The sequence below is a fragment of the Scyliorhinus torazame genome, chromosome 10, assembly GCF_047496885.1.
Source record: "Scyliorhinus torazame isolate Kashiwa2021f chromosome 10, sScyTor2.1, whole genome shotgun sequence".
Classification (NCBI taxonomy): Eukaryota; Metazoa; Chordata; class Chondrichthyes; order Carcharhiniformes; family Scyliorhinidae; genus Scyliorhinus; species Scyliorhinus torazame.
Window position 1 is genome coordinate 67,124,109 of NC_092716.1, and position 25,276 is coordinate 67,149,384.

The 25,276-nt window shown below is 44.7% G+C and overlaps 1 protein-coding gene across 1 annotated transcript in view; it reads left to right on the forward strand.

Moving 5' to 3' along the window:
* The window catches only part of adcy7 (adenylate cyclase 7), a 244,168-nt gene that overhangs the window by 203,115 nt on the left and 15,777 nt on the right, over window positions 1-25,276 (forward strand). The window contains exons 14-22 of the mRNA XM_072518226.1: window positions 5,914-5,994; window positions 8,433-8,489; window positions 9,359-9,469; window positions 9,563-9,647; window positions 13,164-13,295; window positions 15,026-15,100; window positions 21,198-21,367; window positions 23,202-23,295; window positions 23,385-23,543. Of these exons, the coding sequence (XP_072374327.1) occupies window positions 5,914-5,994; window positions 8,433-8,489; window positions 9,359-9,469; window positions 9,563-9,647; window positions 13,164-13,295; window positions 15,026-15,100; window positions 21,198-21,367; window positions 23,202-23,295; window positions 23,385-23,543 (964 nt within the window). The remainder of the gene's footprint in view (window positions 1-5,913; window positions 5,995-8,432; window positions 8,490-9,358; window positions 9,470-9,562; window positions 9,648-13,163; window positions 13,296-15,025; window positions 15,101-21,197; window positions 21,368-23,201; window positions 23,296-23,384; window positions 23,544-25,276) is intronic.

Here is a 25,276-nt window from a genome sequence, read left to right on the forward strand (position 1 = left end):
CATTCGTACACACACATTCTCATACACACATTCACATGTACACATTCATACACACACATTTATATGCACACCTTCATACACACATATTCACACGCACACATTCACACACACACTCACATTCACACTCAAATTCACACGCACACATTCACATGCACACACATACTCACACTCAGACATTCACACTCACATTCACACTCACATATAGGCATACAATCACTTTCACACACACACGTGCACACAGACGCATTTAAAAATAATTTGAGGTACCCAATTCATTTTTTTAATTAAGGGTCAATTTAGCATGACCAGTCCACCTACACTGCACATCTTTGGGCTGTGGGGGTGAGACCCAAGCAGACACGGGGAGAATGTGCAAACTCCACACGGACAGTGACCCGGGACCGGGATCGAACTCGGGTCCTTGGCACCCTGGGGCAGCAGTGCTAACCATTGCACTACCGTGCCATCCGTTACACACGCATGCATACACGTTTACTCACACATACACATTCATACACACATGCATGCACATTTACACACACACATTTACACACACACACACACAACCTACTTTCACACACATTTACACACACACACGCATTCCCATACACACACACACACTCGCAGGAAGGCGTACACCTTCGCACACGCACATACATACACATTCACACATATACACACACGTTCACACGCACACATTCTCACACAAATGCCCGCGCGGGCACACTCTTACACACACATTCACACAATCAGACACGCTCATACAAACACGCATAATAATCTTTATTATTGTCACAAGTCAGCTTACATTAACACTGCAATGAAGTTACTGTTAAAATCCCCTAGTCGCCATACTCAGGTGCCTGTTTGGTTACATAGAACATAGAACATTATAGCGCAGTACAGGCCCTTCGGCCCTCTATGTTGCTCCGACCTGTGAAACCACTCTCAAGCCCATCTACAGTATTCCCTTATCGTCCATATGTCTATCCAATGACCATTTGAATGCCCTTAGTGTTGGCGAGTCCACTACTGTTGCAGGCAGGGCATTCCACGCCCTTACTACTCTCTGAGTAAAGAACCTACCTCTGACATCTGTCTTATATCTATCTCCCCTCAATTTAAAGTTATGTCCCCTCGTGCTAGACATCACCATCCGAGGAAAAAGGCTCTCACTGTCCACCCTATCCAATCCTCTGATCATCTTGTATGCCTCAATTAAGTCACCTCTTAACCTTCTTCTCTCTAACGAAAACAGCCTCAAGTCCCTCAGCCTTTCCTCATAAGATCTTCCCTCCATACCAGGCAACATTCTGGTAAATCTCCTCTGCACCCTTTCCAATGCATCCACACCCTTCCTATAATGCGGCGACCAGAATTGTACGTAATACTCCAAATGTAGCCACACCAGAGTTTTGTACAGCTGCAACACGACCTCATGGTTCTGAAACTCAACCCCTCTACCAATAAAAGCTAACACACCGTAGGCCTTCTTAACAACCCTCTCAACCTGGGCGGCAACTTTCAGGGATCTATGTACCTGGACACCGAGATCTCTCTGCTCATCCACACTGCCAAGAATCTTACCATTAGCCCAGTACGCTGTCTTTCTGTTATTCCTTACAAAATGAATCACCTCACACTTTTCTGCATTAAACTCCATTTGCCACCTCTCAGCCCAGCGCTGCAGCTTATCTATGTCCCTCTGTAACTTGTAACATCCATCCGCACTGTCCACAACTCCACCGACTTTAGTGTCATCTGCAAATTTACTCACCCATCCTTCTACGCCCTCCTCCAGGTCTTTTATAAAAATGACAAACAGCAGTGGCCCCAAAACAGATCCTTGTGGTACACCACTAGTAACTGGACTCCAGTCTGAACATTTCCCATCAACCACCACCCTTTGTCTTCTTCCAGCTAGCCAATTTCTGATCCAAACTGCTAAATCACCCTGAATCCCATGTCTCCGTATTTTCTGCAGTAGCCTACCATGGGAAACCTTATCAAGCACTTTACTGAAATCCATATACACCACATCAACTGCTTTACCCTCATCCACCTGTTTGGTCACCGTCTCAAAGAACTCAATAAGGTTTGTGAGGCACGACCTACCCTTCACAAAACCGTGTTGACTATCGCTAATCAAATTATTCCTTTCCAGATGATTATACATCCTATCTCTTATAAATCTTTCCAAGATTTTGCCCACAACAGAAGTAAGGCTCACTGGTCTATAGTTACCGGGGTTGTCTCTACTCCCCTTCTTGAACAAGGGGACAACATTTGCTATCCTCCAGTCTTCTGGCACTATTCCTGTAGACAAAGATGACTTAAAGATCAAAGCCAAAGGCTCAGCAATCTCCTCCCTAGCTTCCCAGAGAATCCTAAGATAAATCCCATCTGGCCCAGGGGACTTATCTATTTTCACACTTTCCAGAATTGCTAACACCTCCTCCTTATGAACCTCAAGCCCTTCTAGTCGAGTAGCCTGAATCTCAGTATTCTCCTCGACAACATTGTCTTTTTCCTGTGTGAATACTGATAAAAAATATTCATTTAGCATCTCTCATATCTCCTCGGACTCCAAGCACAACTTCCACTACTGTCCTTTACTGGCCCGACTCTTGCCCTAGTCATTTGTTTATTCCTGACATATCTATGGAAAGCTTTAGGGTTATCCTTGATCCTACCTGCCAAAGACTTCTCATGTCCCCTCCTGGCTCTTCTTAGCTCTCTCTTTAGGTCCTTCCTAGCTAACTTGTAACTCTCGAGTGCCCTAACTGAACCTTTATGTCTCATCTTTACATAAGCCTCCTTCTTCCTCTTGACAAGTGTTTTGATTGCTTTAGTAAACCACGGTTCCCTTGCTCGACCACTTCCTCCCGGCCTGACAGGTACATACTTATCAAGGACACGTAGTAGCTGTTCCTTGAACAAGCTCCACATTTCCATTGTGCCCACCCCCTGCAGTTTTCCTCTCCATCTGATGCATTCTAAGTCTTGCCTCATCGCATCATAATTGCCTTTCCCCCAGATATAACTCTTGCCCTGCGGTATATACCTATCCCTTTCCATCACTAAAGTAAACGTAAGCCAATTGTGGTCACTATCACCAAAGTGCTCACCTACCTCCAAATCTAACACCTGTCCTGGTTCATTACCCAGTACCAAATCCAATATGGCCTCGCCTCTCGTTGGCCTATCTACATACTGTGTCAGGAAACCCTCCTGCACACATTGGACAAAAATGGACCCATCTAAAGTACTCGAACTGTAGCGTTTCCAGTCAATATTTGGAAAGTTAAAGTCCCCCATAACAACTACCCTGTTGCTTTCGCTCCTATCCAGAATCATCTTTGCAATCCTTTCCTCTACATCTCTGGAACTTTTCGGAGGCTTATAGAAAACCCCTAACAGGGAGACCTCTCCTTTCCTGTTTCTAACCTCAGCCCATACTACCTCAGTAGACGAGTCCTCCTCAAACGTCCTTTCTGCCACCGTAATACTATCCTTGACTAACAATGCCACCCCTCCCCGACTGAAGGAGAGAATTCAGATGTACAAATTACCTAACAGCACATCTTTCGGGACTTGTGGGAGGAAACCAGAGGAAACCCACGCAGGCACGGGGAGAACGTGCAGACTCCACACACTGACCCAACCCGGGAATCGAACTAGGGACCCTGGCGCTGTGAAGCAACAGTGCCAACCACTGTGCTACCGTGCCGCCTACACACACATAGATGCATTCACACATATATACACACATTCACACAATCAGACATGCTCACGCATACACACACATATACACATTGACGCATACACACATTCATGCTTCTGATATATAAATTAAGGGCATATTGCGTTTCAGAATTAGTCAGTACTGAGGACGGGAAGCATTGACTTGTCCATAACAGCCTCCCCGAACAGGCGCCGGAATGTGGCGACTAGGGGCTTTTCACAGTAACTTCATTTGAAGCCTACTTGTGACAATAAGTGATTTTAATTTCATTTCATTTTCATTTCTTTTTCGTGATTCCTTAGCAACCCCTGTGACCATCAACAAATGGGTGCTTTATAAAACAAAATTGCCTGCCGTATTTCCTACATTACAGCAGTAACTATCCCATAAAATTGCAAGTTTTTCATTCTAGCAACTCTTGAGATTTTGTTGCAGCATTTTTTATGAAGTGCACAAATGTCTACAGCTATAAGGATTTAAAAAGATTACTTTACTGTGAAGCCAGAGGGAGCAGCTGTGCTCACTGACTGCACAGAACTGCACTTTGTAGCTTGCTCCAACTGCCCAGCAGCCTGGTGCTAGACAGATTCTACATGAACCTTTTCCTATGTGTTTGTTTCCCTCTTTTATATCTTGTTTCCACAAACGCAGTTCTGAGGAAAGGGTTTGACATGTCAGCTACCCTGTGTTTCCCTGACAGATGCTGCCTGAGCTGTAATACCTGCTGCCTTTTACTGCTTTTGCTTGAATAATTTGATGAGCTTCAGCTCAAAGGCTTCTGGGCCTTTGGTCCAGGGTATTTGTGATTCTCTATCTAAAAGATATTGTGAGCTTCCTTAATACTGCTTTCCCAAACTTTAGTGCTATGCTAGTGCACCAACTCTTGACATAAAGTTCTTGTACAACTTGCAGCATCACCAACGTAAGTTACCCAGATTCAGTCAAACCGCCACCCAATAGTCAGTCCTATTGAACATATTTAATTTACTTTGGTATTGCTGCTGATTGCTGGGAGCCATAAAGCATTTTTAAAAGCAACTTTTAAAAATATGTTTCCCTTCTGCTTAATGTCATATAAATATATGGTACTAAAATCTACTTGGATCATTATTGTGCAATACTTCCATTTAGTTGTTCAATTTAGTACATTTTGCTTTCTGCACACAACTACATTTAATTCTTACTTTTCAACCACTTGCTTTGCTAATTTTCAAACACATTGCATCTTCATTTTGCCTGTTGTAACTTCTTTGAAGTATAAAATGTGGCTTATTCATAGGAATGTTACGTTTGTTAAAAATCAATTAGTAACATATACTAAAATGATACAAGTCATCATTTTGTTCCAGTTTGCTCAGTTAGTGGCACTCTTCGCCTCTGAGTCACACGATTCTAGGCCCAAGTCCCACTCAAGCGCCTGAACACAAAAATCAAGGCTGACACTCCAGTGCAGTGCTCAGGGCGAGCTGCACTGTTGGAGATGCCGTCTTTCAGATGAGATGTTAAACCGAGGCTCCAGTTGTCTGCTTGGCTGGATGTCAAAGATCCCATGGCACTATTTTGAAGAGGAGCAAGGGAGGTATCCCCTGTGTCCTGGCCAGTATTTGTCCCTCAATCAACATCACAAATGAACAGATCCTGGTCGTGATCACATTGCGGCTCGTATGAGTTTGCTTTGTGCAAAATCGGCTGCTGCATTTTCTACTTTGCAATAATAACCACACTCCAAACGTACTTCATTAGCAGTAACGTGCTCTGCGACATCATGCGGTCATCAGAGGCGCTACATAAATGCAATCTTTCTTTCATTCTCTTGAGATTTTGTTTCATTTTTCCTGAAGTGCCCTAATTTCTACTGCTACGAAGGTTTATAGACTCTCATTTTATCTCACATTACTCAGTTTGAGAATATTTATGATTTCCATTACTGACTCTGTGTTATCCAACCCCAAATCGGTTCTCTTAAGGCATGTTTAAGTTTGAATATATTTCATTTGTTGATGCTTTCGCCATAACAAATGGCTGCTATATGATGTCTGAAAGGACTTTACACAAGTCTCTGGTAATTCAAAAAGCTGAGTAACTGCAGGCCTCACATACATAAAGGTTGCACATTTATGAGAAATGTAGCATATTGCATCTGAGTAACTACAATGTTAACTCTCTAGAAACAAATCTCAGAAAAGAAGATTCGAAGAGGAACTGCATGATAAAATGATCACAACAATTGAAGGCATAAATTCATACAAGTATGTAACATTTCAATTTTCCACTATTTTTAAACAATGCCTTTCAACATCATTTTGGATGTTGGAAACATGAAAAAACCCGAATGCAAAGAGTATTCCAGAATTAAACAAACATCCTTGTTTTTTGAAATCTTAGCCATAAAATACTTTTCCATGTATTTTTGTTTTAGAATCTCAGTAAAATAATTTTCAAATTCATTGCAAGGTGCACGACAAATGCCAGGAAGGACCCAGGTTCAAGGTAGATCCTGAATTGAGTTGCAACATTAGTTATCATCCTAGGCTGGGGACTGGAAAACAGGGAGATAAATATTGTTACCGCTTCTGGAAAATGTGTGTAATTGCCTGAGGACTTTGAGTTGTAAATAATAGCAAACTTAGCTATGAAGCCACCCATGGTAATAAACCCATCACGTCATTTTTTTGTGCTTATGTTTAAAAAATGACTATTTTGCTAAAGAACCAAAGGTCTAGTCTTGATCATCAGTAATGATGGAAGGGGCCATCAACAGTGTTATCAAGCAGCACTTGCTTAACAATAGTCTACTCACTGACACCAGGCAAGTGCCAGGCAATGACTATCTCCAACAAGAGAAAATCTAACCATCGCCCTGTGACATTCAATGACATTACCATTGTGCACCTCCCTTATCAACATTCTGGGGGGGGGGGGGGGGGGGGGGGGGGTTGTTGTCATTGACCAGAAACTGAATTGGACTAGCCATATAGATACTGTGGCTCTAAATGCAAGTCAAAGGCTAGGAATCTTATGGCGGGTAACTCAGCTCCTGACTCTCCAAAGGCTGTCCACCATCCACAAGGCACAAGTCAAGATTGTGATGGAATACCTTCCTTTTGTCGGGATGAGTGCAGCTGCAGCAACACTCCAGAAGCGTGAAACCATCCAGGACAAAGCAGCCCACTTGATTAGTACCCTCTCTCCCTCCACCACTGACGCACAGTAGCAGTCGTGTGTACCATCTACAGGATGCACTGCAAGAATTCACCAAGGCTCTTTAGGCAACACCTTCCAAAACCCATTACCACTGCCATCTAAAAGGACAAGGGCAGCAGATACCTGGGAACGCCTCCACCTGGAGGTTCCGCTCCAAGGCATCCACCATCCTGTCTTGGAAACATATCCCCGTTCCTTCACTGTCACTGGATCAAAATCCTGGAACAACGTTCCTAGCAGCACTACCTACACCACAAGGAGTGCAGCAATTCAAGAAGGAAGGTCACGGCCACCGTCTGAAGGGCAATTAGGAATGGGCAATAAATCCTGGCTTAGCCAGCGCCAACCTCATCCTAAATAATAAATAAAATAAATAATCTTTTATTGTCACAAGTAGGCTTACATTAACACTGCAATGAAGTTACTGTGAAAAGCCCCTAGTTGCCACATTCCGGCGCTTGTTCGGGTACACAGAGAGAGAATTTAGAATTCTCAGTTGGTACGGGAATTGAACCCACGCTATTGGCCCTGTTCTGCATCACAAACCGGCTGTCTAGCCCACTGAGCTAAACCTGTAAATGAATTTAAAACAAAAATGGATAATAACTTTTAATAGGCTTGTTGCCTGCCTTTGAATTTAATTTGGCGAAGTTCATTATACAGGCCAAGAATTTGTTGTTGTTTGCATGTTTGAGTTTGGAAAATGATTACTTTGATTTAGATTTATTGTCACGTGTACCGAGGTACAGTTGAAAAGTATTGTTCTGTGTACAGTTCAGACACATGAAAAAACATAGGACATACAATAGATACACAATACAAATACATAGATATAGACATCGGGTGAAGCATATGGATGTTGTGCTACAACAGTGGAGAAAATGCATGGAGAGATCAGTTGAGTCCGTAAGAGGGCCATTCAGATCTGGTAACAGCGATGAAGAAGCTGTTTGTGAATCTGTTACGGGGTTTTGCATGGCTTGCACACCCTCTGTCGCCAAGGAACCTGCCACGGGGGGTGGTGGGAGAGCGAGATGACATCGGAGGGAAGGGCCAGAAATTTCAGCCCAAAGACTCTCAGCTGGTGAGCATCAGGACGAGGTTAATGAAAAAATAATTCAAGGTTCTTGTTTGAAATCATAGTCTACTGATCCCAGCTGAATTTGCAGCCATGCGCGTGGTTGGGTTTTATTATGAAGCCCAAGACTGAGATGTTGCGCCCTGATATATTAGCCTATAATGACCCACTTTGTACACTCAACGTGAAGAGTGACCACTTTGCTAGGGTACAGAAAGGCCTTAAGTGCTTATCAATTGTATTTTCGCATGACTCTTGAGCAGAGCAGAATAACTAAGGATAATGCAGGTAGGTAATTGTGAAAAATGGGTTTCATTTTGGAAACAATGTTCTGCTTTGCTTTCTTGTGTGTGCAAAATGAGATCCGCGGTTGGCTCATGCTTTGAACATTTTTCTCTTTTGCAGGCAATGGGTTAAATGTGATGTCTTTTCTCGTATGTTGTTGACTTTCAGTGAAAAGGATTAAAAAACAAGTAAGTACAGTATTTTGTACACGTGTATGTTAAGAAATCTCTGTTTGAGGGCTGTTTTCCCAGCACTGAGGTCCCAGCAGATTCAAGAAAACTTGTTCTTCCTCCTTTCAGTTTATGCAGTGTGGCACGACAAAAGATATGTGAGTGGTTAAAGGTAGCTAAGCATCAGAAGCAATTTTATTCTTTAATATTAACACACGCAGCAACATTTAAAAAAAACAACATTCTTTATTCTTGGCTCTTTGTTTCACTGTGAAACCCCCCATCAACCCCCCCCCCCCCCCCCCCCTCTCACTGAATCGTATCTGCTCCTCAATCGCACCGTCGGCCACTCTTTCTCATAAAATCCCTACAGTGAAGAAGAAGGCCATTCAACCCATCACGTCTGCACCGGCCCTTGGAATGAGCACCCAACTTAAGCCACTCTATCCCCGTAACGCAGTAACCCCACCTAACCTTTTGGACACAAGGGGGCAATTTAGCATGGCCATCCCACCTAACCTGCACATCGTTGGACTGTGGGAGGAAACCGGAGCCCCCGGAGGAAACCCACGCACACACGGGGAGGATGTGCAGACTCCGCACAGTCACCTGAGGTCGGAATTGTACCTGGGCCCCTAGAGCTGTGAGGTGGCAGTGCTAACCACTGTGCCACCGTGCCATCCATGTGGCATTTTTGATGGCATCTCCACAAAGCTGTTTTCTTAACATTTAATCTGCTGGTGAATCCCCTTTTGAAAAGTGCTGCTTAAGTGTTTGGGTCAAACTGCTCTCTTGTGATTCAACATGTTCAACGAAAAGGAAAAATAATTGGATGGAATAACCCCCACAATCTTCTGCAATGGTTGCTTTTTTTTTTCTTTTCTTCCAGTATCGTTCAGTCTGTCTTCCTGCCTTGAAGTATTATGTTGGTTATGCCGTTTTGATATTCCTTTGCATTTTTTTGATCCACCTGCTTGTTATGCCACTGTAAGTACTGCATTTGTGAATTTTAATCACTTTTAATTGTAAAAAATGTTGTAATCTTCCTGCACCTCCCACTAACTATGTTTTTCTGATTAGGAATATTCTACTGGGGATATCATTTGGAACCTCTGCAATTATTCTTTTGATAATTCTCTTTGTTTGTTTTGCTGGTCATCTAAAGGTGAGTTAACTACAAATATTGTTGACAAGAAAATGTGTTCATTTCTTATCTGAATTTTAGGCTGCCATGTTCCTCATTGCTGATTCTTTGTAATTTTGGTTTAAAAGCATTCACCACTTTCTGCACAATACTGATCACTGACCAATTCTGTCCATCTGCTGCCAGATAGAAATTTGATATGGAGAACGGCTATTTGAGCGAAGTAGCCTGTTTCACTTCCGGGGTCTCCCAACCCCGGACAGCCCGCTTTTACCTACTTCCCAAAATCCACAGAAAGGACTGTCCCGGAAGGCCCATTGTGTCAGCATGCTCCTGCCCCACCAAACTTATTTCCTCTTATCTTGACTCCATCCTCATTCCTCTGGTCCATTCCCTCCCCACCTACAACCGGGATTCCTCTGATGCCCTGCGTCATATTGACAGCTTCCTGTTCGCGGGCCCGAACCGCATTCTATTCACCTGGTCCATCTCAGACACTTCCCTTCCCTTCCTTGATAATTCCATCTCCATTTCTGGAAATGGACTATCCACTGATATCCACTACAAGCCCACTGACTCCCACAGCTAACTGGACTACGGCTCTTCGCACCATACACCCTGTAAGGATTCCATCCCTTTCTCTCAGCTCCTTCGCCTCCGTCTCATTTGCTCCGATGATGCCACTTTCCAAAATGGTGCTTCGAAAATGTGTTCCTTCTTCCTCAACCGTGATTTCCCACCTACAGTTGTTGACGGGGCCCTCAACAGTGTGCGGTCCATCTCCTGCGCCACTACCCTTGCCCCCTTCACTCCCTCCCAGAACAAGGATAGAGTCCCCCTCGTTCTCACATTTCATCCCACCAGCCTCCATATGCAAAGCATAATCCTCCGCCATTTTCGCCAACTCCAGCATGATACCACCACCAAACACATCTTCCCTTCACTCCCTCTGTCAGCATTCCGCAGAGACCGTTCCCTCTGAGATAATCTAGTCCACTCCTCCACCATACCCAGTACCTCTCCCATCACCCATTGCACCTTCCCAAGCAATCGCAGAAGGTGTAACACCTGCTCCTTTACCTCTTCCATGCTTAACATCCCAGGCCCAAAACACTCATTCCAGGTTAAGCAGAGTTTCACTTGCATCTCTTCCAATTTAGTTTACTGCATTCGCTGTTCCCAATGTGGTCTCCTCTATATCGGAGAGACCAAACACAGACTGGGTGATTGCTTTGCTGAGCATCTTCGGTCTGTGCGCATTCAGGACCCTGACCTTCCTGTTGCTTGCCATTTTAACAAAAGACCCTGTTCCCATGCCCACATGTCTGTTCTTGCCGTGCTGCAATGTTCCAGTGAAGCTCAATGCAACTGGAGGAACAACATCTCATCTTCAAGTTAGGCACGCTACAGCCTTCCGGTCTCAACATTAAAGAACAAAGAAAAGTACAGCACTGGAACAGGCCCTTCGGCCCTCCAAGCCCGTGCCGACCATGCTGCCCGACTAAACAACAATCTTCTACATTTCCTTGGTCCATATCCCTCTATTCCCATCCTATTCATGTATTTGTCAAGATGCCCCTTAAATGTCACTATCGTCCCTGCTTCCACCACCTCCCCCAGCAGCGGGTTCCAGGCACCCACTATGTAAAAAAACTTGCCTCGTACATCTACTCTAAACCTTGCCCCTCGCACCTTAAACCTATGCCCCCTAGTAATTGACCCCTCTACCCTGGGGAAAAGCCTCTGACTATCCACTCTGTCCATGCCCCTCATAATCTTGTAGACGTCTATCAGGTCGCCCCTCAACCTCCGTCGTTCCAGTGAGAACAAACCAAGTTTATTCAACCGCTCCTCATAGCTAATGCTCTCCATACCAGGCAACATTCTGGTAAATCTCTTCTGCACCCTCTCTAAAGCCTCCACATCCTTCTGGTAGTGTGGTGACCAGAATTGAACACTATACTCCAAGTGTGGCCTAACTAAGGTTCCATACAGCTGCAACGTGACTTGCCAATTCTTACACTCAATGCCCCGGCCAATGAAGGCAAGCATGCCGTATGCCTTCTTGACTACCTTCTCCACCTGTGTTGCCCCTGTCGGTGACCTGTGGACCTGTACACCTAGATCTCTCTGACTTTCAATATTCTTGAGGGTTCTACCATTCACTGTATATTCCCTACCTGCATTAGACCTTCCAAAATGCATTACCTTACATTTGTCCGGATTAAACTCCATCTGCCATCTCTCCGACCAAGTCTCCAAACAATCTAAATCCTGCTGTATCCTCTGACAGTCCTCATCGCTATCCGCAATTCCACCAACCAGATGATCAGCTCTACCCCACCTTGACCCATTTGTTTTCAACCCATTTCATTTTAACTGTCTTTTACTATTTCTTTCTTTCTTAATATATATTTAACCCCCCCCCCCCCCCCCCCCCCCCCCCAATCTTATCAACCTTTACTTAATCTTCCTCCTCTTTGCTTACCCCTTCCCCTCCCCCACATCTACAGTTCATCCTCTGATGTTAGTTTCTCTGCTGTTTGGCCTTTCACATCTTTTGTTCCCCCTGGGGACAGCCATTAGCACTCTGTCCCCTTGGTTTCTGTGGCCATTAGCACCCGGTTTCCCTGGGTTTCTGTGGCTATGACTCATCTTTCATTCTCACTGCACTGTATAAATATTTCCCACTTTCTCTGTCTGTTAGCTTTGACAAAGAGTCATTGGACTCAAAATGTTAGCTCTTTTCTCTCCCTACAGATGCTGCCAGACTTGCTGAAAATTTCCAGCATTTTCTCTTCTGTTTCACTGTTCTCCCTCTAAAGAAACGGACAGTTCTAATTACATTTAGCCACGTTTTTCACATTTTGCTCCATCCACTTTCTTTTCAACCTTCCCCTTGACCCCTCAACTACTGCAAAGAGTCTGCTGCTCTCTATCTTGTCATTTATATTCACAATTTTAAACACATCAATCATAGTTTCCTGTCACCTGTGTTCTGACAAAAGAAGACCTACTTTTTCAAGTCCCCTTTGTATTTCCAACATCAGGTAGCATCCAAGTGATCCTGTAGAGAACCTTCTCTAATTGTTCAATATACTTTTCATAATGTGGAGCCCAATACCACACAAAGTAATATACCTAAGGTTTTATTGAGATTTTATCAATATTCCTTGACTTTAATATTTTACAATTGTGATGAAATTGAATTCCATTTGTGTATTTTGTGGCTTTGGGTTAAAGGACCTGATAAATCCACAATGAGACCATCAAAGCAGCGTCCTAATTTTCTCAAAAGATTGGAATACCATTTGGACCCATTTTACTCTTGAATTATAGGTGCCAGCATTTCCTCAAATTTGAACCTATAGAAACAAACATTCCTAACTGTGATACTTTAAACATTAGGAATATGATGAATCTAACTTACCATTAGTTTTTGAATTTTGATTTGGCTGACAGTGAAAACTTTGCATGGGAAATGTCTAAAAATGTGACAATGTTTCAACATGCCTCTCTTTTGTGCCCCACACACAGCACTGCATGAACAGCTCAATTTCCGACTTGTTCATTGCCATCTCTGAAACTGTTACAAAGAAACCGATAGTACGGCTCCCACTGATATTTGTTGTCATAACTGTTGTATTAGTAATTTCAGTTTTCAACTTGGTGAGTAATTATAATATAACCATGATAAATATGTTCAGATGTGAAGGTTTTATATGTGAACTAGATTAAGAGTACTGCATAATTGCTTCACAGTTTGAGTGATCGAAATTGGCAACTCAAAAGGCCCATGGGGTAAAAGTTTTCCAAATGTGAATAATGGCACCTGAAATATTTTTTTTAAATTTAGAGCACCCAATTCATTTCTTCCAATTAAGGGGCAATTTGGCGTGGCCAATCCACCTACCCTGAACATCTTTGGGTTGTGGGGGCGAAACCCACGCAAACATGGGGAGAATGTGCCAACTCCACACGGTCAGTGACCCAGAGCCGGGATCGAACCCGGGTCCTCGGCGCCATGAGGCAGCAGTGCTAACCACTGCACCACCGTGCTACACCTATGCACCTGAAATATTAACATGTATAGTCCATATAGATGGAGTTTGCTTGTTTCTGAGGTTGTTATGATAAAGTTGCAACCGCACATAATGACAATCAATTTAGAATGGATGGTTGACTATCAAGTAATCATGTCAAAATAGATTTTAGGAGAGTGGGGTGGGGGCAATGGTGAGGCATCAACATCCACCTGAGTGCTGATGTCTGTGGTTTACAAAGTTGGCAGTGAGTTCCCGTACACCTGGTATTAAAAGTGAAATAAGGAATGAGGGAATGGAAATGGGTCACGTTAATGGTGATGGGTAATTTTGACACATGACCATGCTCTGTCAGCAGCTTGATACATTTACAAATTTTGTAAATACTCTTCTGTTTACACTGGCACTTCCTGCTGGCACTTAAGATAGAAATTCTGATTGGAGAATGTCCTGTTACAAACTCGTTTTGTTCTCAGGATGTGGACGGTGTCGGTGACTCTGCTGATGTTTACACGAATAGCCCTCCCTAGCTGCCTTGGCAAGGTAGTGATGGTGGGGCTTTCTTGAATTCATGCAGCCTTCGCAATGGTTACACTTGTGCAATAGTATTAGATAGGAAGTTCTAGGATTTTGACCCAATGAAGGTGAAGGAATGGCAGTATATATCCAAGACAGAATGTTGTGCGACTAGGTGACAGTGCTCATGCTTTGTTCCTGGAGGTCAGTCAATTTACTAGTTAACATCCATGTAGAGATAGCCCCAACTGGAAAGTGTGTCTATTCATCTGCAAAGTAAGAAATGGAATTTCTACCCATCTCCGGCTATTTTGCCCCTCTTTGTATTCTCCTGGGTAATGTAATCTGAGTTGTTGATTACAAGCCAGTTTAAGCAGAGTAGAAAGAGAAACCTGGGTGAATCTTCTGATGCTATCTTGCTTTTGAAAAGTCTGCGCATTTAGTCTTCCAGTTAGGTTTTTAAATAAATATCCAAACCTTTTGGGCATTGATGCATACCATGGAGCCTGGTGCCTCATATATACAGGACACATTAATGTTCTCAATAATTTAAATAGATCTTGGGCTGCAGATAATAACAGATCTTGATGTTCAGGCTTAAGATGTATCCAAGCATGAGGCAACAATATTAAAAACAGCTTTGTCCAATTTGCTAAGTCCATGTGATTAAAACCAACGAGCTAATTATGGGCCCGATTGCCATTGCTCAGAGTTAACATCTGGCCCATGGTCCACACATTGCACACTTCAGATTTAAATTTTATTTCTTACTGTATTTTAGGGGTAGACAGTGTCAGTGAAAATGATATGCTATATTGAACATTGCTGGTTTGTTTTTAGCACTCCTTACAAAGTGTGAATGGAACAGAGCACAATAAGATGAATACGACAACGGATGGGGATTACTGTCTTGCTGTGAGTAGAGATAAATATTACATTCTCATCTTTCTTGCAAGTCAAACTTGCCTTGGCTAAAAGTGTTTATTAAATGATGATGACAGTAGCTCTTGAGCATGTGTTAAAGTAATGGCTGTGTTAAATATTAAATATAATGCGTAACATGAATGATTATAGCAGAAAGGGAAAAAGATTGATGTAGGCTAGAAAACAAGTAGCTCTCTCACAGCACTGAATGCGGTGGGGGTGGGTGGGTGGGGGTGTCAGGATCAAGTGCAATCTACAGATGAAGCAGCAAAAGAATAATTGATCCAGTCTGTAGCTCAGTTACCACTTTGGGCAGCACGGTAGCACAGTGGTTAGCACAGTTGCTTCGCAGCTCCAGGCTCTCAGGTTTGATTTCCGGCTTGGGTCACTGTCTGTGCAGAGTCTACACGTTCTCCCCGTGTCTGCGTGTGTTTCCTCTGGGTGCTCCGGTTTCCTCCCACAGTCCAAAGATGTGCAGGTTAGGTGGATTGGCCATGCTAAATTGCCCTTAGTATCCAAAAAGGTTAGGTGGGGTTACGTGGTTAGGTTGGAAGTGTGGGCTTAAATGGGGTGCTCTTTCCGAGGGCCGGTGCAGACTCGATGGGCTGAATGGCCTCCTTCTGCACTGTAAATTCTATGATTCTATGATTTAAAGTGACACTTGTGTCTTTATTTACATGCTCCCATTATAAGTTTTAATGTTCACATTCAGGATGGAAACTGTCTATGTGAACTTGTCTCACACAATTTACACCCTACTGTCAGTGTTGAAACTGCAGCAACTCCCCTCAGGGAAAGATATCTATCGGCCGCGGTTTTCCTGAATAAAAATAAAGTGCTGCCACCAGTGGGAAATCCGGAGTGTTTCCCGCCGCACTGGCAGCGCTGATGAAGTGGAATTCAATGCTACTTAGAAACTGTTTTGGAGAGGAGTGGGTTTTGGGCTGACCTTGAGACGGTTAAGGCTTAACCTTGCTGACAGGTCCCACTCCTCAAAGATTGGGGGCACTGTTTTTAAAGGGCGTCCTGATTTCAGAATAATATTGCAGCATCTCTGCAACCACTGGCAAGGTGTTTCCCCCCCCCCCCACTCTCCCCACAATCGCTGGCAAGGCCCATTCCCCAAGTGAGCGACACCCCATTATGGGCTCACACTATGCTCCCCCCTTCAGGCACCCCCTCAGTCCCCTCCTTCAGGCCCCCTCCCTAGTTCCCCCTTCAGGCCCCACCTTGTTAGTGCCGACCTGGTTCCATGGACTCCGAGAGGGGGGTGGGGGTCAATGCGATGGGTACCCTCTCTACACTTGCCTTCAGGGTACATAGGAGGGGTCCTTCAGAGGAGATGGAGGTCTGAGGGGCTTGGGTTGGGGGCCTTTCCTAGGATGGGAATCATGTGGCAAGTCTTCCCTCTGTAGTTTTAAAAATCATTTTGACATGTCAAGTTGCAGTTAAAAGTCTTCCATCTGGTGTGTTCCATCTTTGATGCCTCTGGGAGCATCACAGGAGGCCGGTGAATCGGGCTTCCTGTCTGATAATTGCATTCAGATGAATGTAAATGAGGAGTTAGCTTGTTCTGGGCAAGAACCTGATCAGGGCTAGCAGAATGGGCCAGCAGACTCACAACGGGTTTGACATCTGGTGAGAATACCATTTTGGGCCTCGCGCTGGAGTCCTTGGGCCATCGCGCTTCCCTCCTGGGGATAGTGAACCCGGAGAATCGCCCCCATCATCTCCATGTGGAAAGTCTGTACAGCCAGATTCCATTGTAAATCTGGATGTAGGAATTTATTGTGGAAGTCAGTTGTAAGATTTTTAATACTTTAATAGTTGATCTATCATCTTGTACATGCAATTATTCTGCATTCCTTGATGGCCACCCGAAATTTAATTTTTAAATTTTCCGTAGCTAGGAATGAAGAAAAATGGATGGTTTTGGTATAATTATATGCCTGCCTTTAGACAGCCACTTGTTACAAATACAAAGTTTATAGGATTGTTATGTTTTGTGACTGTCTTTTTAGGGTTAAATGAAGGAGGTCATGTAACCTGATCTGAATTCTGCCCAACAGCAAGCTTGGGTGTGTTGGTTATTAAAGTTTAAAGGGGAACCCAGGTTGTTTTACTGGGAAGAAGGTACACCTATAAACAATGACCAGAGCAACTGTGCTAACGATGGTTAGGCTTTTAGTCTCCAAGTTGCATGGAGTTATTAGGAATGTCAGGTTGTATAAATGGTTGTAGTTTAAGCTGCATATTTGATTACAAGATAGAATGGTGTTGAGATTCCAGAGGATAGCTAATTAGTATTTCTATCTGTATGCAAAGCCCATGCGATTCATATTGCCATGGAGATAAACTTTGAGAGAGGAAGAGTCCATAGCAGGCTCTTATAGTATCGGCTCACAGGTTTCTTAAAATATCCCTGAACTTCATGGAGAGGTCAGTCGGCAAGAATCTTGGAGAGAACAGAGAGATAGAGGCAGCCAGTGACTATTGCTCAGAATGCAGGTGGGAGTTGTGCTCAGGTTGAATAGACCAAGTTCATGAGGATTTAAATGAGGCTGAAAGATTCACTTAGCTTTGGCTGGAGAGAGGAATCTCCAGGGGAGTGCTCAACTTGAAAGTTGGCTGGGGGATTAGAAAAGCGAAAAGGAAGTGAGCCATTGGAGGCTGAGAATGACTCTGGACAGATTCCTGAAGAATGAAGTGTCCTCTTAAGGAACAGAGTAAAATTAAACTGTGCAGGGGAATTTTTGATCGTTTCTAATGGGTTAAGTGGCCTTTTCTGTAATTTAAAGCATAGTTTGCCTACTCAATAGGATTTAGATAATGCTGCTTTTTTTGTTTGTTAATTACAATAAAGGTCTTAAAACTTGAAATCATGCATGATCTTTTCAGTCACTGGAATTCAAATATCTTTAAAGGTTATCAGTCTGTCTGGGAATTGTACCACACTCCATAAGAAAGGATAGCTCAGTAACGATGGCATGCCCAAAAAATAATCTGTTAGTGTTATGACGACCACAAAGGACACGTGTGATCGTCGATTCATCTCCCTGTGGGGTTTGTGGAATTTGAGTTCCCCTATTGTGCGGGCAGTCTGCTAGAAGTTCATGAATAGCCTCATCATTATTGGGGCGAGCTTAGGGGGGGGAGAGGTCTTGTACAAGTAAATCCATACCTTCGATGAAGACGCCTATGCGAGTCGCCCATGGCCTAACTGGAACTCCACAGAGGTCACCCGGCAGTCAAGGAAACCTCATGACAACCCCAAGCATACCAGGGAACCCACACTGGAGGAATGTAAGTGCCAGCTAAGGGACCACTCTAAGCACTACAGTAGGGCACAACCAAAGCAAGTCTGCTGGAATTGACCATACGCGTATTACCCAGGCAAGAAGCCAAGGCCAGCACAGGTTTGTGCCATGCAGGTGCACCCATTTACAGATGAAGAGTTTATGTAATTGAACTGTATCATCACGACTAAGCTCGCCCCAATAATGATAAGTCTACTTGATAATGGGCATCCGTTAGAGATGGACATGGACATGGGCACTGCTGTCTGCATCATTGGAAAACAAGCCATTTAATCGCCTCCAGATTGGCATTCTACCTCTGAGTCTAGAGGACACCAGAACTAAATTACCACCTATACAGGGGAACCTTTATGAATTATGGAAACCGCAACGACCCCCGTGACCCACAGGCAACAGTCATCCTGAATTCCAGTCATTGTTGTGTGGGGACAGGGACCAATTCTTCTGGGCAGGGATTGGCTACAGCGGGTCAGACTGGATTGGCTGGAAATGTTCAGATTGGCCGTTCGAGGACTATACAAGATTATCAGTAAATACCTGCAGCTCTGACCCAGACCGGTGTCCCTAATGGTCCCCGGGCTGGGGTGCAAGCACTGTACACCACAGCAGTGATTCTTTTCATTGTTTCAGTGAACAAGAGTTGTGTATGAGGACTGGCCTTGGTAGGGTTATTACACTTAGACTGTGACTGAGGTGCGGAGCCCAGTGCACTGCGCATCTTACACTTGCAGATTTTAAAGCAACCCCACATGATCAGTTGGATTCATTGTTTACTCATGGCACACTCTCAATGTGGGTTTGATTTGTAACTTGGTGGTGGTTCAATGTTATGGATGACATTTCTAGCAAAGGCAGCTCTGGCTGCAGTTGTCATTTACAGGGGAGAAGGCTTTCATCTGTCCTTGTAAATTCAGAGTCTGAGAAGGGCACCGCCATTTTATCACACCACTGTCCAGCTGCTCCTTAAAAAGAACCATAGGCGGGATTCTCCGCAATCGGCGCGATGTCCACCGACCGGTACCAAAAACGGCGCAAATCAGTCCGGCATCGTGCCGCCCCAAAGGTGCGGAATTCTCTGCATCTTGAGGGGCCGAGCCCTCACCTTGATGGGCTAGGCCCGCGCCGGACTGATTTCCGCCCCGCCGGCTGGCGGGAAAGGCCTTTGGTGCCCCGCCAGCTGGCGCGGAAATGACTTTGTCGTGTGGCGCATGCGCGGGAGCGTCAATGGCCGCTCACGGCATCCCCGCGCATGCGCAGTGGAGGGGGTCTCTTCCGCCTCCGCCATAGTGGAGACCATGGCGAAGGCGGAAGGAAAAGAGTGCCCCCACGGCCCAGGCCCGCCTGCGGATCGGTGGGCCCCGATCGCGGGCCAGGCCACCGTGGGGGCACCCCTGGGGCCAGATCGCCCCGTGCCCCCCCAGGACCCTGGAGCCCGCCCCCACCGCCTTGTCCCGCCGTTCGAAAGGTGGTTCAATCCATGCCGGCTGGCGTGGGTTGACAGCGGCGGTACTTCGGCCCATCGCGGACCGGAGAATCGGCGGGGGATTTACGCCGACCGGCGCGGCGCGATTCCCGCCCCCGCCGAATCTCCGGTGGCGGAAAATTCGGGACACGGCGGGGGCGGGATTCACACCGGCCCCTGGTGATTCTCTGACCCGGTGGGGGGGTCGCAGAATCGCGCCCCATTGCAGCGGAACTCGGGCGGGATTATGTGACAGCAAAGCCATGACAGAAGAGCTGGATTGATGTTTTGCATATTTTCATTGACTGTGAGAAGGTTGGAGCTGTCCCTTTCTTTTCAGAAGCTGAAATGGGTTGCTTTCACATACAAAAGTAAAGTTGAATTGACATTGCAAAGGCACCTGGACCAGATTTAATTTATCCTCGGATACTGGAGAGATAGCTTGTATACATTTTCAATATTGGAGGAAGGTTTGGAGCGTGCCCTTACCTTATAAAGAATTAAAATCACCATTTGGCAACTAAAAATGTATATGTTTAAAGCACAGTGGGCTAAACAGCTGACTTGTAATGCAGAACAATGCCAGCAGCGCGGGTTCAATTCCCGTACCGGCCTCCCTGAATAGGCGCCGGAATGTGGCGACTAGGAGCTTTTCACAGTAACTTCATTGAAGTCTACTTGTGACAGTAAGCGATTATTATTATTATTAGAAAATAATGGAAGGCATCATTTGGGGTGTGATTAATTGTGTACTTTTCTGATCCCTGAATCTTCAGGTACCACCCCAGCCCCCACTCTCTCCCACCATTCCCCCTCAACTCAACAGGACATCGTTCAGAAATGGTATACTTAAGAGTATCAATGATGATCCCTGCCCTAAGTGCAGTGAGTAATGGAGAAGACTTTGCACTGTGTTTTTGAATATGCTGAAGTGCTATAGACGTAGGTGATCTGACTAAGACATGCAAGGGCACCTACAGCATATACATGGATAAATTGTTTGAGGCAATGGGTCTGGAGAGAATTAGGGGCTATCATGTACATTGACAAAGCAAGTAATGAGACTGGATGAGGAAGTTCTCTCTCAGGACAGTGCCACTTTGACCACAATGTACGAACGGTCAATTATTGATTTCTGGCTACCAGCAGGAGCCTTTGAGAACAGATATGTAACAACCCAGACAACCCATTATTGGCTAGTTGAAAGTAACTTCATTTAATGCTTTATCCAAAATATTGTTTAATCATTTAATAAGAAGTTAACAACGCTTGTTTGCATTCTAATGCTTTTTAAATTTGTTTTTGGCAGTATTATGTCTGCTGTTTTATTCTGGGACTCATCACCTGCTCAGTCTTTCTCAGAGTTAGCTTTGAGCTGAAAGCATTCCTAATAATTATTGCCTGTGTGGTTTATAACATCATTCTCCTAAAGACCTATGCTCATGTGTTTGATGCCTACACGACTTCTCTGTACAACAGGTATGATTTTGCTAACCGGAAATGTAAATCCTCTGATAATGTGCACATGGCGTCATTGTAACTGAAAATGTTGCTTTCCCCATTATGGCTCCTGTTCACAAGCAGCCAAAATATCAGCTGATAACAAGGCAGCACGGTAGCATAGTGGTTAGCACAGTTGCTTCACGGCTCCAGGGTCCCATGTTCGATTCCCTGTGCGGAGTCTGCACGTTCTCCCCGTGTCTTCATGGGTTTCCTCCGGGTGCTCCGGTTTCCTCCCACAGTCCAAAGATGTGCGGGTGAGGTGGATTGGCCATGCTAAATTGCCCATCGTGTCCAAAAAGGTTAAGTGTGGGTTACGGGGATAGGGTAGATACGTGGGCTTGAGTAGGGTGCTCTTTGTAAGGGCCGGTGCAGACTCGATGGGCCGAATGGCCTCCTTCTGCACTGTAAATTCTATGATTATCTGTGATAAGGCCCTAGAATAATCGGCATCGAGGTGCGGAGGTCTTTAAAAAATTTGTTCAGCATATTTAAAAAAAAATGAAACAATGCCTAGACCAAAAGAAAGGATAAAACCCTCCAGTGACACCAAATTGTCTTCTGTTTTCATCTCCTTTTAACTTTTGCCTCTGTTGCCAAGCATCATTCCTCAGGCGCATGGGTAACATGCTGCGTGGTAGCTTCTCTTTCTTGCTTTTGTTAAAATGCTGACCTGTATAGCTGTCACTTGTGTCCAGTGAGCCACATGGGGTAATTTGGGGCACCTTTGGGCTAAGCATCATAACCATGGGAACTATATAACTTCATAATGTGGTCATTAGAATCAGCTTGCAAATAATCAACTTCAGTTGTTGTGTTAAGAAATATATCTGTTATACTTTTGTGGCAGTTTTTATTTTTAACCATTCATTTTTACTCTAATTTTTCAGTATTCACTCCAGCTTGAGTGTTGTACTAACATATACTAATTCTTGACTAAAGTGGTGGGTAGGCCAATGGTTATTCATCAATGAAGTTTGGAAGGTTTGTGCCAGGAGCTGACTTTGTCTTAATTAAAAAATGAAGTATCTCTCCCCATAGGGAGGCTCTTGGTTTTTGTCTCGTACCTTTCCCCAGCTAAATTATCAAAGTGCTGGACCATTTTGGTGCAGGAACCGCAGGTGAAAATTTTGAGTTTCCAGAGTATTATTTATCCTATTCTCCACCCCCACTGCTGCTTACAGTATACACTTTCTAAAATCAAACATATTTGATCATTCATGACATAAGCTTTGGGCGATGCCTTCCGGCTGTTCACACTGGCGGGATCTTCTGGTCCTGCTGATGACGCAACTCCACCACGGGTTACCCAGCGGCGTGGGGCGGATTCTATGGGAAATCCCATTGACAGTGATTGGACCAGAAAGTCCCGCCACAGGCCAATGGCTTTCCACCTCCCGCCGGCGAGAAACATGCCGCAGGGGAGGCCAGAGAATCGAGCACTTTATTGTGCCACTCTACTCTGTGGGAATCAAGACTCAAACCAAATCACAGTCTTTCTAAATTAAGAAGCCTGTGCACTCTAATCTGAAGGAGGCCTGCGGGAGATACCAGCATTTGTGTTCCCACCCACCTGTTAGCATTGAAAATATTTGTTTCCTGAGCTCTTGTGAAAAAGGATTGGTCGCGCAACTGACATTGCCCAATTTACGTAATGCAGATTCTGTAAAAGTGTGCAACTCATTTAATTTGTGTTTATTGTACGATGGTGATGCCTTTAGTCACAGAATTATCTTTATTATTCCTGAATTCAAATCACAACAATATTTAATTTCATCTAGGGACAACTCATTTTGTGATTTTAATTTCTCAGCAGTGGCCCCACAACTCCTGTGAAAAACCCAAAGATTATGGGCAGTTTTTACCTCCTCCTATTTGGATTCACTCTACTGTTTTTAGCTAAGCAGGTACAAAAGAAATTGCAGCGCTGAAATACGCAACTTTTTCCTCAAGTTAAATCAGTGGCCCACAAAACAGCTTAATTTTTAATTTGCAGAATGAATATTGTTGTAGACTGGACTTTCTTTGGAAGAATAAATTTAAAAAAGAGCAGGAAGAAATCGAGACGATGGAGGACCTCAACCGACTTTTATTGGAAAACGTGTTACCAGGGCATGTCGCTGAACACTTCATTGATGAAAATAAAAAGAATGAGGTATGGATTCCTTTGACCCATCCAATATTTGCCAAGGCTAGATTGATCATTTGCCAAACAGATTTTTTATACCAAGCCCTAATAAGTGAAGATCAAAATGATGAATAGCATATGTGAGGGAGTGTTTAGCTATTGGCAACAATACACTTTGCTGAAAAATCATCCAAATGCATACTCAAAGTTCAATTAAGTGTGGGTTATCCCTGGAACAGATATCTCTCTGGTGAAAGCAAGTTGCAGATGATTCTTTCACTTGTGTAAAAGCTTTGATCTTCATCACTGAAATACCTTCTGTTCCAGTAAAGATTACATTATCTCATCCAGTGAGATAATGTAAGCACTAGTATCAAACTGGTACCATCTTGGGATTGAAGAAGGCAGGATCCTCTGAAATATTACTCTGACATTTTTTAGCAGATATTAATGGGCCTGCCATATATTTCCAGCATTTAGACTGAGTTTCACTTTTACAGTCTTTATTTAGAATGCTTTGATCATTATGTGTGTGGACAGCACAGAGTGGGGAGGAGGTACATCCCATAAGATTATAAGAAGCAGGAGTAGGCCTTTCAGCCCGTCGAGCCTGCTCCACCATTCAATAAGATCATGGCTGATCTGACTGTGGCTTTGATTCCACTTCCCTGCCTGCTCCACATAACTCTTGACTTCTTTGTCGACCAAAGTTCTGTTTAACTCACCCTTGAATATATTCAATGACCCAGCCATCATAGCTCTCTGGAGAAGAGAATGCCAAAGAATAATGGCCACAAGGGAAGAAATTCCTCCTCATCTCAGTCTTAAATGGGAGACTTATTTGGGTGGGATTTTCTGCCCTGAGACACCCGGAATGCGTTCACCAATGCGATGGAGAATTGGGTGTCGGGAGAAAATCGGGATCGGCGCTCGGTGCCGATCTGAATGTATTGATTTGAGCCCCCCCCCCCCCAATTGTCGCCGTGAACAAGGTCCGCGATGCGCGCCGGTGGGAGGATTCACTCAAGGGAGTGAAACGGATTTTTAGAAGCTGTAAGTTTGTAAGAGGGGCGATTACTAAACACCCCCCTCCTCTCTTCCCCCCCCCCCCCCCCCCACCTCTGGATTTTTGGGAGGAGGTTTTTTGTGAATTTTGCTGGATGGGGCCCTTTGGGTGGTGTCGGCGGTTTTGTCGGTATTGAGGGGGGTTAGGGGCTGATTGTGCAGGCTAAGGAGGGACTGGTGGGGTGCGGGGTGAAAGGGTGTGCAAGGGGGCCACGCTAGCAAGCAATGCTAGCAGAAGGGAGGTGAGGAAGTAGTTTGCAAGGGATGGCCAGGTGGAGGGAAGGGGGGGGGAGGCGGGGGAATGCGACTTGGCAGGTTTGTAGGTTGAGCGTTGTCATGGGCAGAGTGGGGGGCCATCTGTGATGAGCCCGGTCCAGAGTAGAATTGTGTGCGGCAGAACCAATGGAGGATGATGGCGGACGATAGAGGGGGGTGGAGGCTAAGGTAAGAGCTGAGACGTGGAACGTCCAGGAGCTAAATGAACCGGTCAAGAGGTCCCGGGCTTTTGCACACCTGAGGGGTTTGAGAGCAGAGGTGATTTTCTTGATGAGGCACATCTCTGGGTGAAGGATCAGGTTAGGCTGAGGAAGGGATGGGTGGGCAAGTATTTCATTTGGGATATGGTTTGAAGTTGAGGGGGGGGTGGCTATTTTGTTGAGCAAGGAAACGGGTTTTGTGGGGGCCAGGGAAGTGCA